This window comes from Vidua chalybeata, chromosome 26 (genome assembly GCF_026979565.1).
Source record: "Vidua chalybeata isolate OUT-0048 chromosome 26, bVidCha1 merged haplotype, whole genome shotgun sequence".
Lineage (NCBI taxonomy): Eukaryota > Metazoa > Chordata > Aves > Passeriformes > Viduidae > Vidua > Vidua chalybeata.
In genome coordinates, this window is record NC_071555.1 from 6,075,108 (window position 1) to 6,090,928 (window position 15,821).

General features: G+C 48.7%; 1 protein-coding gene across 1 annotated transcript; it reads right to left on the reverse strand.

The window, feature by feature from the left end:
• Positions 1-312: 312 nt before the first annotated feature.
• LOC128800050 (uncharacterized) lies at positions 313-5,898 on the reverse strand. The gene is made up of 3 exons (XM_053964927.1): positions 5,845-5,898; positions 4,600-5,265; positions 313-3,886 (listed from the first exon to the last, which is right to left on the reverse strand). Exons 1-3 carry the CDS (start codon positions 5,896-5,898, stop codon positions 3,215-3,217), a joined length of 1,392 nt encoding a protein of 463 aa, XP_053820902.1. The 3' UTR covers positions 313-3,214.
• Positions 5,899-15,821: the final 9,923 nt, after the last annotated feature.

A 15,821-nucleotide genomic window follows, 5' to 3' on the forward strand; every position in this document is an offset into this window, starting at 1 on the left:
ACGTGGAACAGAGAAGATTCTAGGCTAAGGGGCAGACTTGAACAATAACTGACAGGACAGGGGGAGGGTACAATTCTCTTACAAAAGGGGGTGGAGAACTCATACAACTGCTGTTTCCCATGGCAACCCTAGACTGCCTTCCCCAACCCCTCCTCCTACATCTCTCCCGTTTTTATTTATTAAATAAGCACTTCCCAACGTTTTAAGCAACATACGTCTAAACAAAAATAAAGCAACCGAGATCATGAACATTATCAGAAAGATCCAAAAGAGTCCCCTGAGGATGATAGCAACCCACCCTGGGACACCCCATTGAGACAGCAGTTTATTCACAGGATCTACAGTCGAGGTCTCAGTCTTGAGGTCGTCAACTTGCTCTCGGATCCGCTGGATATTAGCTTGGATGGATGTGCTCTTTGATGCCAGATTGAAGCAGCACATTCCTTCCAAGTCCTCATAGCCGTGGCCATGGGCGAGCAGTAAGAAGTCAATAGCAGCCCTATTTTGCAGTGTGGCGTGCCGGGTGACTTCTTCGTCCGCTAGCAAGTCGGAAAGGGCAGCGGACGTGGCGTTGGCCTGCTTACTGAGCCAACACTCGAGGTGAGAAAGCTCACCGAGGGCCTTTGCTGTGGCATACCATGGTAAAAATATGGATACCGTGACTCTCTTCGTCTTTCCCCAATTGTAAATTTTTGAATCACAATTTTCGTCGAATTGGTTATAGGATCTCTTTTTGCGAGCCAATTTATTTTCGTTTTTCCAATTTAAAATTTGGGTTTTGTTCGGTGTCAGTGTGGTAAGCTGCCCAAGGCTGCAGGGGCCTCCCTGGATTTGGGAGGGAATCCCTGCCCACACCCTGTCACCGCAGATGAGAAAAAACCCCCTGGGGAGCACCCTGGGAACTGAGGAGGACCTAGATACCATGGTCGAGGTGTAATTGCACCAATTTGCTGCATGGTATCTCCCATCGGGGGGAGATACATCGTGTCTTTTTACTTCTTGGGTACCAGCGGGGTGGAGTTTAGCCATTTGATCCCAGTCTTTCTGGGAGGGCTGGTACCTAAACCTGACACAATATGTTGCCTGAGAGGAGCCCAATAGGTCCAATTCTTGGGGCTCCTGTGGTGCATATGGCAGAATCCTCGTCCACTCATCCCAGGTGTCCACAGGATTAGGTTTTTTTTCCTGCATATGGATAGTCGTTTGGCGACAGGGGGACTCCTACCAGGCACGTGGATAACGGATTGTCCACACTTCCCATGGCCATACAGAAGTTGTCCTGCTTCAAGGACTTCGCCATATGTTTTCTCTCAGCTGTGGGACTATCCAGCTCCTGACCGGTGACAGCCAGATGATGACGATCAGGAGCATCAGATGTTTCAGAGGTGTCCTCAAGGCGGTAGTCATCCTCAGCGTCTTGTGATAAAAGAAAGCATAACTTGAATGATAAATTTTCCTCAGTGGTCCCTCCCCAACCTCCCCCGTTTTTATTTACTAAATAAGCACTAAATAAAATTAGAGAAAAGGGGTAAGGATTGAGGGAAAGGGGAGGTTAGGGGAAAGGAAAGGGTACAGGGGGCGATGGGGTAATTGGGTACGTAGAGTTCAGCGGGGGAAAATATCTTCGGGTAATCATGACACGTGTGACGATATTGGGAGGAACGGTCTTTCTTCTCCTCCTCTTCCAGGCAGTGGAAACTCCGTCCAGCGATGAGGTGTTCTCGGTGCTTTGCACCAAGGACACGTTGTCTTGCTGAGCTGGCACCTCTACGAAGGGCTTGACATATTTCCCCGGAATCCATCTTGGTCCTTTATCTGTAGAAACACAGGCATACCCTCTCCCCCAGGTTATTAGAGGGAAAGGGCCCTGGATAGCTTTGGATTCTGGGTCCTTTATCAAGACTGGTGGCCTCTCGGCGAGTTGCGCTCTGGTGTTATTGTGAAAATGGCGGATAATAGGAGGGTCAGGCTCCCTTTCTGAGCAGTTTAAAAAATTCAGGACATACAGGGCCTTACATAACCTTTCGGCTGGGCTCACTGTAATGTCCGGGTTATGTTGTTGTTCAAGGAGCCTTTTTAGATTTCTGTGGGCCCTCTCTATTATCGCCTGTCCTGTAGGATTGTGGGGAATTCCGGTGGTATGGGAAATTCCCCACTGTTGCGCAAACTCACCGAAGCGCTTTGACGCATAGCATGGGCCATTATCAGTTTTTATGTGAGATGGGACTCCCAACGTAGAGAATGCCATGAAAAGATGTTTCATGGCATCCCTGGTTTTTTCGCCTGCATGGACGGAGGCAAACACTGCGCCGGAAAACGTGTCAATAGAGACATGTATGTATTTCATCCGACCAAACGGCTCGAAGTGTGTTACATCTGTCTGCCATATCTCTAGCGCTCCCAACCCTCGGGGATTTGTCCCCGAAATGAGGGAAGGAAGAGCGAAAGACTGGCAGCTCGGGCAGGTAGAAACAATGGTTCTTGCCTGTGCTATCGAGATCTTAAACTGTCGCACTAGAGCCGGGGCATTCTGGTGGTAAAATGCACGGCTGAGCCGCGCTTGCCGGAGTATGTCTGGTAAGGTGGTTGAAGCGGTTGCAGATATTTGTGTTGACATGGCTAGGAGGTCCGCTTTCCGATTACCCTCAGTGATCTCTCCGGGTAAATCGGTGTGTGCCCTTACGTGCATGATATGATAAGGTTGCTCTCTATGGGAAAGTAGCCAAATGAGATCAGAGAGTAAACGGTATAAATTTGTGTTTGAAACTTCTTTGAGGAGGGCACCTTCGGCCCTTTCTGCTAGCCCAGCGACATAGGCCGAATCAGTGACCACATTCAGAGGCTGTTGAAATTTTTTGAATGCTCTCACGACTGCGGCAAGTTCCGCCATCTGGGGGGAACCCTCAACCACTTGGACGTCAGACTCCCACTTCTGACTGTCCGGGTCCTTCCAAGTGATCACCGATTTGTGGGATCTGCCCGACCCATCGGTGAACACCGTGAGAGCACCTGGAATTGGTGTTTTGCTTTTAAACATTCTCGGGGCCAAATGCAATGTATCCTTAAACAATTTATGCTTAGGATAGTGAACCGAAATTTGTCCGGGGAAGCTGTCCAGAGCAATGAGCAAATTTTCATTAGTTTGCAACAACGAGTCCAATTGATCTAATCTAACAGGTAAGTAAATGCACTCAGGGTCACACCCTGCGAGGGTTCAGAGGCGGTGTCGTGCCTTCATTATTAAAGTGGCTAGCAATTCTGCAGGGGTCGTGATCGTCCTAGAGGGCTGGTGTGGTAGGAAGAGCCACTCTAAGATGACCAGGGGATCAGATGCTCTGTTATCCCACTGGAAGAGAAGTCCATGGAGGTGGGGGCACTTACCCAACACCGCGAAGTTCACGGGAAGGGTCCGGACCACGCGGTGTGCCTGGCGAGACTTCAGAGCAACAGCAACCCGTTGCAGGGCTTCCCGCGCGGCAGGTGTCAGCTCGCGTGGTGAGGCGAGGTCTCCGTCGCCTCGAAGCAGACAGAAGAGAGGTGACAGCTCCTCAGTCGTCAGTCCCAGGAGGGGGCGGATCCAGGTGATCGTTCCGCACAGCTGCTGAAGGTCTCGCAGAGTCTTCGGATCCTTGTTGATGGTCAGTGTCTGTGGCGTCACTGTCCTTCCCGTGATGAGGAATCCGAGGTACCTCCATGGTGCTGAGAATTGGATCTTCTCTTCTGCTATCTGGAGCCCTGCAGCTTTGATAGCCTTAATAGTCTTGTCCAGTGTTGCCTTTAGGTATGTCGAGTCGGAAGCACAAACTAGCACATCATCCATGTCATGCAGGATGATGGCCTCAGGGAAAAGCCGACGCACAGGTGATAAAATCTGCGCTACAAAAGTCTGACAGAGCACAGGGGAATTTTTCATCCCCTGAGGCAGGGATGTCCAATGATATCTTTTAAAAGGTTCAGCCCTATTCAATGATGGTACAGAAAAGGCGAACCTGGGAGCATCCCCGGGGTAGAGCGGAATGTTAAAAAAGCAGTCTTTGATGTCTATCACTGCTAGCTGCCAGTCTCTGGGGAGCATAGAAGGTGACGGAAGGCCTGGTTGAATGGGACCCATATCTTCTATCACATCATTAACCCTTCGCAGGTCTTGGAGCAGGCGCCACCTGTCTGTGCCAGGTTTTCTAATTACAAAGACAGGGCTATTCCAAGGGCTGGTAGAAGGTGTTAAATGCCCAAGTTTCACCTGCTCCTCTACTCATTTATGAAGCGCACTCAATTTTTCTGATGGAAGGGGCCACTGATCCACCCAGACCGCTGTGTTGGTTTTCCAGGTCAGGGGTGGGGAAGTGCGCTCTGCAGTGGCCCACGCTAAAAATCCCACAAAGGGCTAGGGATGTCGAGGCGGGCTCCCCATTGGCATAAAACATCCCTTCCTAATAATAGTATGTTTGAAGAGACAACAAAAGGTCTCACCGTTGCCAATTGTCCTTCCGGACCTTCCACGCACACAAGATGCCTACTCCTCAGAGAGTGGACCGCTCCGCCCACACCGGAGATCCTGCCGCAAGGGGGCACAAGCTCCCAGTCGCTGGGCCACCTCACCTGGGGGATGATGGTCACGTCAGCTCCTGTGTCTGCCATGAGCCGCATCTGCACCGACTTTCCCTGGAAAGAAAGTTTGGCATCAATTAATGGTCTTTCTTTACATACATTTTGGGTGAAGAAAACATGTCTCTCTGTGTCCGGGTCATCGTGGGTGTCCAGTACGTAAAGCAAAGCAAAAGGATCGCCTTTCCTTAAAGTAAATGGTGGGTGGTTACAAATGACGGAGACGGTGATCTCCTCTCCTGGTGGAAAACACACTACCTCAGGTAAGATGGTGATTTCATTTGGCGTGTTGAAGGAGTCTTCTAAGATGAGCACGGTGGTGTCCCGACAGTCGTGGAGGGGGCCCAGGAACCCAGCAGGAATTCTCGTCAGGTCCTCATCCTGGAGAGAGATGGTGACGCTGCTGCGGAGGACCTGATGATTGCCCTGATTTAGGGTACCTGTCCGGCGGAAGAGGCGGAGTCCGTCCTCGTGGCTGCGCTGAACTGCTGGACTTGGCCGCGCGGCCACTCGTCCTCCCTGATGGTCGGGAGGCTGGGATGCTGAGAAGGGCCACTTGGTGTCGTCGCGCGGCCCTTCCTCGCGCTTCGCCGCCAGTTTCCCGCTGGCTGGTACCCTTGTCGCTGTAGATGAAACTGGTGATCTTGATAAAATGGGTTCCTAGGATATGGTCTTGGGGGGGGCAAGATAGGTTGTTGAATCTGTGGCCAGTGGGGACAGTTCACCTGGATGTGACCCAGCTGACCACAGTTAAAACAGCGCGTATTTTGTAAGTTTATCATGGCCTCTCCCACCCCTTTGCTGACAGCCAGGGCCACCGTGTGCTCCATTGACATTGCCTTTGTGCAAGCCTCCACCATCTGAGAGATGGTGGGCTCGGGGTCCTGAGGTAGTGCACGGAGAATCTTTTTTGTTTCCGAATTAGAGTTAGAAATGGCCATCTTTCATAGAAGCTCTGCACGAGCTTCTGCGTTGTCTATTTGTCTCTCAATGGCCTCTTTCAGTCTATCAACAAAAGTAATAAAAGTCTCCTCAGGCCCTTGCATGATAGAAGAAAAGTTTTGCAGGGGGGTCTTACCATCCGATATCTTCAGGAGTGCCTTCTTTCCCGCTGCTGCTATGTCCTGAAGCAGCTCCTGTGCTAGTAGAATTTGGTCCTCCGGACTGCTGAACTCCCCTTCTCCAGCAAGGGCTTCCATTGCCTCATCCCCCTCTCCCACCACCTCTGCGAGATCATACTTGCGCAGGAGTGGTTTCAACAGTTTTTTCCAATGAATCTCCCAGAGGTCGCATTCGGTGGGAGCAAACAGTGCCTTAGCAATATACCTTAAATCATGGGGGACTAGGAAACGTCCAGCAAATGTTAAGTCCAGCACATTTTTAAAGAAAGGCGAGTTTCTGCCATAATCTTTGGCAGCCTTCCTTAACTCCTTCACCTCAGCGTATGGAATTTGCTCCCACTTTGGCTCCCTCCCCCGCCGGAGGATGACCGGTGCCGCAAAGCTGCCCAAGTCCCGTGCCAATTCCAAATTCCCATCCTTAATTGCCTCCTCTCTGATCTTTGCCCAACCCCCCCCCCCCGACTTGTTGGAATGCTGGGGGCTGCCACTCTCCTCATCCTCTTCCGAGGATGAAGCAGGCTGGGTTAGGGCACGGTGCCTCCCCCTGGCCGGTGGGTCCCGGAGACCGTGCGTCCGACAGGCCAGGATGGCCTGCTTCCGGCCAGGCTTCTTCCTGGTTCCGGTACTGGCAGTGGCAGGAGAGGAGGAGGCGTGTCCCGACCCACCCACTGGGGCGTGACTTTCTGGTGGGGGGTTCCCACCCACGGGGGCTGGGCCCACTTGGGGGCTGGTCCCAGCCACAGGGGGCCCACCCAGGGGTGTGGTCAGAGGGAAGGAGGGGACGGGTCCCGACACAGGGGCGGCACTCGACGGAGGGGGGGGAGGAGGCGGGGGCGAGATGTCAGGAATTTTCTGGGGTGAAGGAGAAGGAGGGGCGCCATCTTGGGGCTGGTCTTTTTTCGCCATGAGGCAGGCGCCATTTTGTCCTATTTGTTCAGTTAAGTCCTCTAAAGAGCAACAGGGTTTCAAACTAGGATTAGGGTCTCTGGTATAGAGGGAACAGGAATGACATGTGTTGGGGTGGCCAGTCCCAACACACGAATGGGACAGGGAGGATCGGGAAGCAGCAGAGAGACGGCAGCAGCTCTGTGCCGATGTATGGCAGGATCTGTCTCCCGATCCGCCCTTAGGGGAAGAGGGAATAGGATTGGGGGGGGAGGAACACGAGGTAGGTGAACTGGGGACCCAACTCTCTCTCTTCTTTTTTAACAAATTAAGAATGGAATGAAAAAGCGGAAAAAAACGACCGACTGAAATCCTCCCCTGAACTTGTAAATCGTAAATCTTTCTCCCAACTCTTCCCCAGAAATCAGGCACCAAAACATCTTCCCGTGTAATAGCAGGAAAATGTTCAAAAATAAATTTAACAAAAGGCTTTAAATCTCTCTTATTAAAAGAAATGTTCCCTAAAACAAGGTGGGACTTAATTTGGATCTAAAACTCCCGTTGAGCTGGAGACAGGCGGTTACCCATTATATCAGGTCTCACAGCTAAATCACCCTCTTCGAAAAGGAAAAAAAAACAAAAAAAAAAAACAAAAAAGGGAGGTGACGCCTAGTCAGGCGTAAGAAAAAGCGAGATAAGCATACCTCTGAAGGACACAGGCATAAAACGGGGACATCGAAGAGGGGTCTGGTGGAACTTCTGCTGGTCCGAGGGCGTTGCTGCTGCCGCGCAGCTCGAAGGTCCGTCGGTTATCAGCAGAACCCAGGAGACAGAAGCCTTCCGAACTGAAAGGGCGACTGTCCCAGGAAACTGGTCCCGAACGCCACTTGCAATCCTGGAGAAGGCTGGTCACAGAGCAGGCAATCTCCAGGAGACGGTCAAGGACTGGACCCGCTGGTGTCCGTCCCTGTTCGGGCAGCCAGTTGCCGAGCCGTGGGGGCTTTTAGGCACTCGGCACGAAGCTCGGATAGCTGGTACATCTGAGGGTCCACCAGAAGAACGGGAGGGACACTCGGGCTGCTGAAATCCTGCTCGTTTATTGAAGGGTCGCAGAAGGGGCAAACAGGGAGACAACGAAGCAGAAGGGAGGCAGATTCCGAGAGCCCCGAAGGGCGGGGTGAGGATTCTTTTACTGCGTAGGGGTAGGAGGGTTTAGCATTCGAGGGTACAATCGGGATGTGATAAACTGTGGTAACTTGTTTGTTCATCAAAGGAATTGGAATATTAAAGGAGGAAAGATAAAATTAAAGTATGAGGGACTAGCTTGCTTGTTAGGAGATAGGGGAAGCATCTGTGAAGTTGGGAAACAGCAACTTGTGGGTTTTACTAAAAAAAGGACAATAAAGAAGCAACTGCTACAAACTGCAAGGCTATAGGCATATTGCAAGGCTATAGACATATTGCAAAAGGCAAGACCGCAAGTATGATTAATCACCATTTAGGGAGCTTTTCTTAGCTTCTCTTGCAGACACAGGCTAAGGATGTTGGGGGATGGCCAGAGCTGATTATGAAATCAGCGACCACCAGGCAACGGCCACCGGACTAGACAACGTAGGAGTGCTCCGGGTACGCCCATCACTGTCCGGAACCGATTGTGAAACCAACGATCACCTGCCTCGAGATAACGCAGACACGATGCAGAGGGATGCTCAAGCTACGCCCACCGCTATCACAAGAGACGCGAATGAAGAAACCTCCAAGAAACTATAAAAGAGACTGAATAAGGGGGGTGGGGTGTGGGGCACTGCAGTGTGGGACACTGCAGGAGGGGCGGTTAGGAGACCCCTACCCACCCAGCGCTGTTTTGCTTGCTACTGCTTGCTGTAATTAATAAAATTCCAATTGACCTTAAAAAGGCTGAATCAAATTATTCGCCTCAATTTATCACAATTTGGTGCCGTGACTCGGATAAAGGAAACCCGGGACGGAGGCCCCACTAGCGTGAGGTGCCCCACCGCCTTTTTGCGGTGGACCTAAGGGGGGGCTTCCTCCTTGGGCCTTTACCGACGAACCTAAAACTCAGTAGCAAGCAAAGTTACCCCCGTTAATCTTTGTGCACGAAGAACCGCGGAAGAGTGAACACGTAAGTAGCCCCGGGTGGGTGGTGGGCCTCCTTTTTCCAGGGTTGATTCAAACCTGCTGGATTGAGGGATTAATATTCCAAGAGCATCCAGGGTTGATTCAAACCTGCTGGATTGAGGGATTAATATTCCAAGAGCATCCAGGGTTGATTCAAACCTGCTGGATTGAGGGACTAATGTTCCAAGAGCATCCAGGGTTGGGGGATGTAGGAGGGGGGGAGCTGCACCCCCCTCGGCGTCGAGTTACCCTCGGTGGGGAGGCTCCTGGGTTAGGAGGAGAGCAAGCGGGCCTAACCCAGACGCGGAGGTGGACTGCGTCAAAGTTCCTGGGGCGGGGGATCCCCGGAGAAACTTCCCCAAGTTTCGGCTTACTAATTTAGTATAAGTGTATGTGCTCGGTGGGCCCCGTACAAGCGGGCTCCAGAATGCGTGTGCGTGTGAAAAAGACGGTGGGCCCCGTACAAGCGGGCTCCGGAGTGCATGTGAAAGGGACAAAGCCTCGACCCCGGAAACGGGGTCTTTAAGAGTCGTTTAGGGGTGTGTAGTCCCGGGGTGATTGAGGTGAATAAGAAGACACACAGGGCGAAGCCCCGGTGGAGAAACGGAGGCGCCGGAAAGACGTGAGTAGTCCGGTCTGCTCGGTCGCTCGGTCAGGGGTGGGAGTCCTGGAGTGTAGCAAATGCGAATGTGTGTGTGAGAGGGGAACTGGCAGCTCAGATTCCCCAAGTGAGTGTGGACCCCATAGTAGGGCGTTTCCCATATCCGGCGACGGAGTAGGCCACGAATTGGGGGAAGCGACTGTCGTATTGTTTGTGTTGAGTGTGAGAAGGCACTCTAGAAGATGGGTCAGAGAAAAAAGTAAATCTGCTGAACCCATGGGTGGGAGAATCTCGGTAAAACTTCCACTAGGCTTAACGGTAAAGTATTGGGATGCCTTTCCTTCTAGAAAAGGAAAAGATAGGGTTAAAATGATCCATTATTGTATGAAAATTTGGGGGGAGTAAACGGATAGGGGGAGACCAGCTGTATTGGCCCGTGTTTGGGTCGTTTGAGGATTGGATCTGTCAAGCTCTAAATATATATATATATTAACTCCAAAGAGCCCTTTAACCAAGAGGAGAGCGAATATGCGGCTCTTTGGATAGTGGGAGAGATTGAAGAAAGCTTTCCAGTTGTATTCAGGGGTGGACCCCAATACCCCAGAGGGTGAGACACTTTTGAAGGTGCATTTTGTGGTCGATTCTTGGGTGGACATTCGGAAGAAGTTGGAGAGGTTGGAGGGATGGCAGGCGAGAGGATTGGATGAGTTGTTGTGAGAGGCTCAAAAGGTGTGTGTTGGGAGAGAGGATGAGAGTTTTAAAAAGCAGTCTGGAATCGTGTTAGCAGCAGTGGGGGGGGACAGCGGAGTCCCCGGGGTGGGGGGAACTGGAGGTCAGTCCAGAGGTCGGACTGACGTCCAGCGAAGATGGTTTGAAGGGAAGTCGAGAGGTGGAGAGAGCATTGTCTGTTTCTATTGTGGGAAGAAGGGACACATGAGGAGAGAGTGTCAGCAGAAGATTGCTGATGAGGAACAGTTCAAAGAAGATTAAGGGGGTCGGGGGCTCTATCTACTGGGGACAAGAGAAAGAACAGAGCCCCTGGTAAAATTAAAAACAAGAATATGAGTTCCTTGTGGACTCAGGGGCGGAGAGATCAACCGTCCAGACCCTTCCCCAAGGGTGTAAGGTTTCACCTGAAATAATACAGGTGATTGGGGCCAAAGGGGAACCCTTTGGAGTACCTGTAATTAAGGATGTACTCTTAGAAAGTGATTCTAAATTAGGAATTGGGTCATTTTTACTAGTTCCAGAAGCAGATTATAATCTATTAGGGAGAGATTTGATGGTCGAGTTGGGGATAGGGATAGAGGCAAAAAAGGGAGAACTAACAGTGAAACTATATCCTCTCCGGGCTGAAGACGAGAAAAAGATTAACCCAGAAGTTTGGTATACCCCCGACAATGTGGGGAAATTAAATGTTGAACCCTTTGAGGTAACTATCAGGAACCCAGAAATCCCTGTCAGGATTCGGCAATATCCCATACCCAAAGAGGGGAGGGAAGGACTAAAAACAGAAATAAAGAGACTTTTGGAAAAGGGACTTTTAGAACCCTGCATGTCCCCTTTCAATACCCCCATTCTGCCGGTAAAGAAACCGAATGGCAGTTACAGATTGGTGCGTGACTTGCGGGAAATCAATAAAAGAACAGTTGAGAGATTCCCGGTCGTAGCCAATCCACATACTGTTTTAAGCCAACTTGGCCCAGAAAACCAGTGGTATAGTGTAATAGATCTTAAAGATGCTTTTTGGGCCTGTCCCCTTAAGGAAACTTCTAGAGATTATTTTGCTTTTGAATGGGAAGACCCGGATACACATAGAAAACAACAATTGAGGTGGACAGTCCTTCCCCAGGGGTTTACAGAATCCCCAAATTTGTTTGGGCAAGCTCTGGAACAAATATTGGCAGAATATTCACAGGGGGAGGGGATTGTGCTTCTACAATACGTAGATGATTTATTAATTGCAGGGAAAGAAGAAGAAAAAGTAAGGGAAGAAACTATAAAACTCCTAAATTATTTAAGCCTTAAGGGACTCAAAGTTTCAAAGTCGAAATTACAATTCGTGGAAGAGGAAGTTAAGTACCTCGGACACTGGCTGACTCAGGGGACTAAGAAATTGGATACTGATAGAGTCCAAGGAATACTTTCCCTGGAAGCTCCAAAAACTAAAAGGCAGGTTCGACAGTTACTGGGACTTTTTGGGTATTGCAGACAATGGATTGAAAATTTTAGTGGGAAAGTTAAATTTCTGTATGAAAAATTAACAACAGATGGGCTGTTAAAGTGGAGCTCTGAGGATGAGACCCGGTTAAAATCATTGAAAACTGAATTGGTCAATGCCCCGGTTCTCGGCCTCCCGGATCTAAAAAGACCATTCTTTTTATTCATTAATGTCAATGAAGGGGTGGCATACGGGGTGTTAGCCCAGGAATGGGCTGGCGGAAAGAAACCAGTGGCATATCTTTCAAAGCTTCTCGACCCTGTTAGTCGAGGGTGGCCTGCCTGTTTGCAATCGATAGTGGCTGCTGCCCTTTTGGTAGAAGAAGCAGGAAAGATAACTTTTGGGAGTGAACTGAAGGTTCTATCTCCTCATAACATCCGTGGAGTACTACAACAAAAAGCGGATAAATGGATAACAGATGCCAGCCTCCTAAAGTATGAAGGCATCCTAATTTCTTCTCCTAGGTTAAGTATTGAAACCACAAGCTTACAAAATCCAGCCCAGTTTCTATATGGGGAACCAGTTGTGGGACTAACTCATGACTGTCTTTTGCAAATAGAGGAACAAACAAAAATAAGACCAGACCTCAAAGAGGAGGAATTAGAAGAAGGATATCGATATTATGTAGATGGATCCTCTCGGGTCCTTGAAGGGAAAAGGAAATCTGGGTATGCTATTGTGGATGGGAAGATTCTTAAGAAAATAGAATCTGGTCCTCTTAGTCCCAGCTGGTCAGCACAAGCATGTGAATTGTATGCAGTGCTCAGAGCTTTAGAACTGCTAAGAGGAAAGGCTGGGACCATTTCTACTGATTCAAAATATGCTTATGGGGTGGTTCATACATTTGGTAAAATCTGGGAAGAAAGGGGACTTATCAGTTCACAGGGAAAGGGGTTGATACATGGGGAATTAATTCGGAAAGTGCTCCAGGCCTTGAGAGGTCCGGAAAGAATAGCTATTGTTCATGTAAAAGGACATCAAGTGGGGATGGGAAACTCAGTACAGGGAAATAACTTAGCCGACCAGGAGGCGAAAAAGGCAGCTCTAATGAGTTTCAAACCATATAAGGGGGGGGTCGCACAAAGGGAAAATTGCTCCACTTGTGGAGCTGACTTAGAGGAAGAACCATGTTGGGCTTGTTGGGATGCATACGGAATTGATTCGATACAGTGTGCCTGTGATAACCCCCAAAAGGAACATTGATGGTGCCACGGACTCATTAATCATGAGTGTGCCTGTGAAGACCCCAAGAGAAACATTGCCGGTTCCATGGACCCATTAACCATGTGTTAGCCTTCACGGTACAGGAAAAACAAAAACTAAACCAAATGGGGGTGAAGGAAAAAGAGGGAGGCAAGTGGATACTACCGGACAGGCGGGAGGTACTCCCAAAAGGAATGGCAATGAGGCTTCTGCAAGCAATCCATGAGAAAACCCACTGGGGAACTCAAGCCCTGGTTGACCAATTTGCAATTAAATATATGTGTATAGGGATCTATAATCTTGCAAAACAGGTAACCCAACAATGTTTAACCTGTCAAAGAATAAATAAACAACAATTAAGAGAAATACCAATGGGCAGAAGGGAACTGGTACAACGACCCTTTTCACATATACAAATAGATTTTACAGAATTACCAAAAGTGGGGAGGTATAAATATTTATTGGTACTGGTAGACCACTTAACCCATTACGTGGAAGCTTATCCTACGGCCCGAGGTACTTCGAACACTGTGGTAAAAGTACTATTAGAGCAAATTATCCCCCGGTATGGATTAATTGAGTGTTTAGACTCAGACCGGGGACCCCATTTCACCTCTAAAGTTGCAAAAGATGTCCTGACAGATTTGGGAACTCAATGGAAATATCACACCCCATAGCATCCACAGAGCTCGGGAGGGTGGAAAGGATGAATGGAGAAAAAAAAAAAAAAAAAAAAAAAAAAAAACAAACAAAACAAAAAAAACAAAACAAAAAAAAAACACACACAAAAAAAAAAAAAAAAAAAAAAAAAAAAAACCCAAAAAAAAACCTCACAAAGTTAATGCTGGAAACAAAAATGTCATGGGTTAAGTGTCTACCTCTTGCCTTATTGAACATTCGAACTCAACCCCAAACTAATGTGGGAATCTCTCCATTTGAAATGTTATTTAGAATGCCCAAAGATCACCCCTGCCTAAAAGATTCTCATATTAAATTTTACATCACCCAAATTATGAGCAGAAGGCAGGAATTGAGGAAGAAAGAAGTGTTGGCACAGAGACCACCAATCCATAAGATAAAACCAGGAGATCAAGTATCACAGAAACGGCAGTCAAGACGGCCGAAAAGGGGTGGACTCACGCCAGCCGAGTGAAAGGCCCGGTTGCCACAAATAACCAGTGGAGAGTGACTAGCCAGCCTGGGAACTTGAAAGTGACTCTTAAGAAAAACTAATGAACTCTGTGGACATCATCCAAATCAACCATAAGGGGAAGCAAAGGGATACAATTACAAACTAGCTAAAGACTATATAGTGATTTGTAACAAGGAAGGTTGTGGAGATTGTTATCCTTTGTGTGCTTTATATGTAAAATTTGCCAAGAACGGTGGTGGGTCCATTGCCAGAGGGGAAGACCACCAATTGGGGTTTGTACTGAGTGCTATAAAACTCAGCGAAAACTAACTGAAACTGTGCTAAGGATAGGAGAATTGGAAAATCGGTGGGTCAGTTTTGGATCTGAGTGGTGGGAAATATTTACCAAGGGAGTATAGCCTGAGTATTTTTGTTTTCATTTACTCCATTTACTGCTCAGATAATAAAAGGGTGTTGTCGAAAGGAACTGAAGGGGATTCCTTGCAACCCACTTCTGGTCAAAGATGAGAACTGGGAACAGTACAAGGCTAGGCAGGAGCGGAAAAGGGGACGCTCAGGCGAGTACTGCTGCTGCCGAGAAGATGGTTTACCTCGCGGCTCGAAGCACCCGAGTCGGCGAGCGAGGCAGAGAGGAAAAGGCCAAGCCCCCTCTAAGTGGAACAATGCTGAAATGCTCCAACTATTGCCAGCCGAGTACTAGGATCCCTCAAAGGACCAGTCTAAGTGCCTCCGAAACACCAAGGGAGCAGCAAGCCAAAAAGGGGAAAACAGGATATTACAAAACAAAATCAAGGCTAGGACTCCACCCTTATTGGCGAATTATTAGTTTTCTATTGCTCTGTCCTAGTGGTGTTTCTAGTCAGGACAATGCTAAACACTTTACTTCTAGCCTACGAAACAGCAAAGCGATTTGATGAACGAAATGGTAAAAGAGAAAATGGGGGATTGTGATAAACTGTGGTAACTTGTTTGTTCATCAAAGGAATTGGAATATTAAAGGAGGAAAGATAAAATTAAAGTATGAGGGACTAGCTTGCTTGTTAGGAGATAGGGGAAGCATCTGTGAAGTTGGGAAACAGCAACTTGTGGGTTTACTAAAAAAAGGACAATAAAGAAGCAACTGCTACAAACCGCAAGGCTATAGGCATATTGCAAGGCTATAGACATATTGCAAAACGCAAGACCGCAAGTATGATTAATCACCATTTAGGGAGCTTTTCTTAGCTTCTCTTGCAGACACAGGCTAAGGATGTTGGGAGATGGCCGGAGCTGATTATGAAATCAGCGACCACCAGGCAACGGCCACCGGACTAGACAACGTAGGAGTGCTCCGGGTACGCCCATCACTGTCCGGAACCGATTGTGAAACCAACGATCACCTGCCTCGACACAACGCAGACACGATGCAGAGGGATGCTCAAGCTACGCCCACCGCTATGGCAAGAGACGCGAATGAAGAAACCTCCAAGAAACTATAAAAGAGACTGAATAAGGGGGGTGGGGTGTGGGGCACTGCAGTGTGGGACACTGCAGGAGGGGCGGTTAGGAGACCCCTACCCACCCAGCGCTGTTTTGCTTGCTACTGCTTGCTGTAATTAATAAAATTCTAATTGACCTTAAAAAGGCTGAATCAAATTATTCGCCTCAATTTATCACAGGGAGAAGGCTAAAGGGAGGGGAAATATAACATTAACCAGTGGGGAAAAGGGAAAGGAGTGTTCTTGGTGGAAGAACCAAAGGGAAAACGTGGAACAGAGAAGATTCTAGGCTAAGGGGCAGACTTGAACAATAACTGACAAGACAGGGGGAGGGTACAATTCTCTTACAAAAGGGGGTGGAGAACTCATACAACTGCTGTTTCCCATGGCAACCCTAGACTGCCTTCCCCAACCC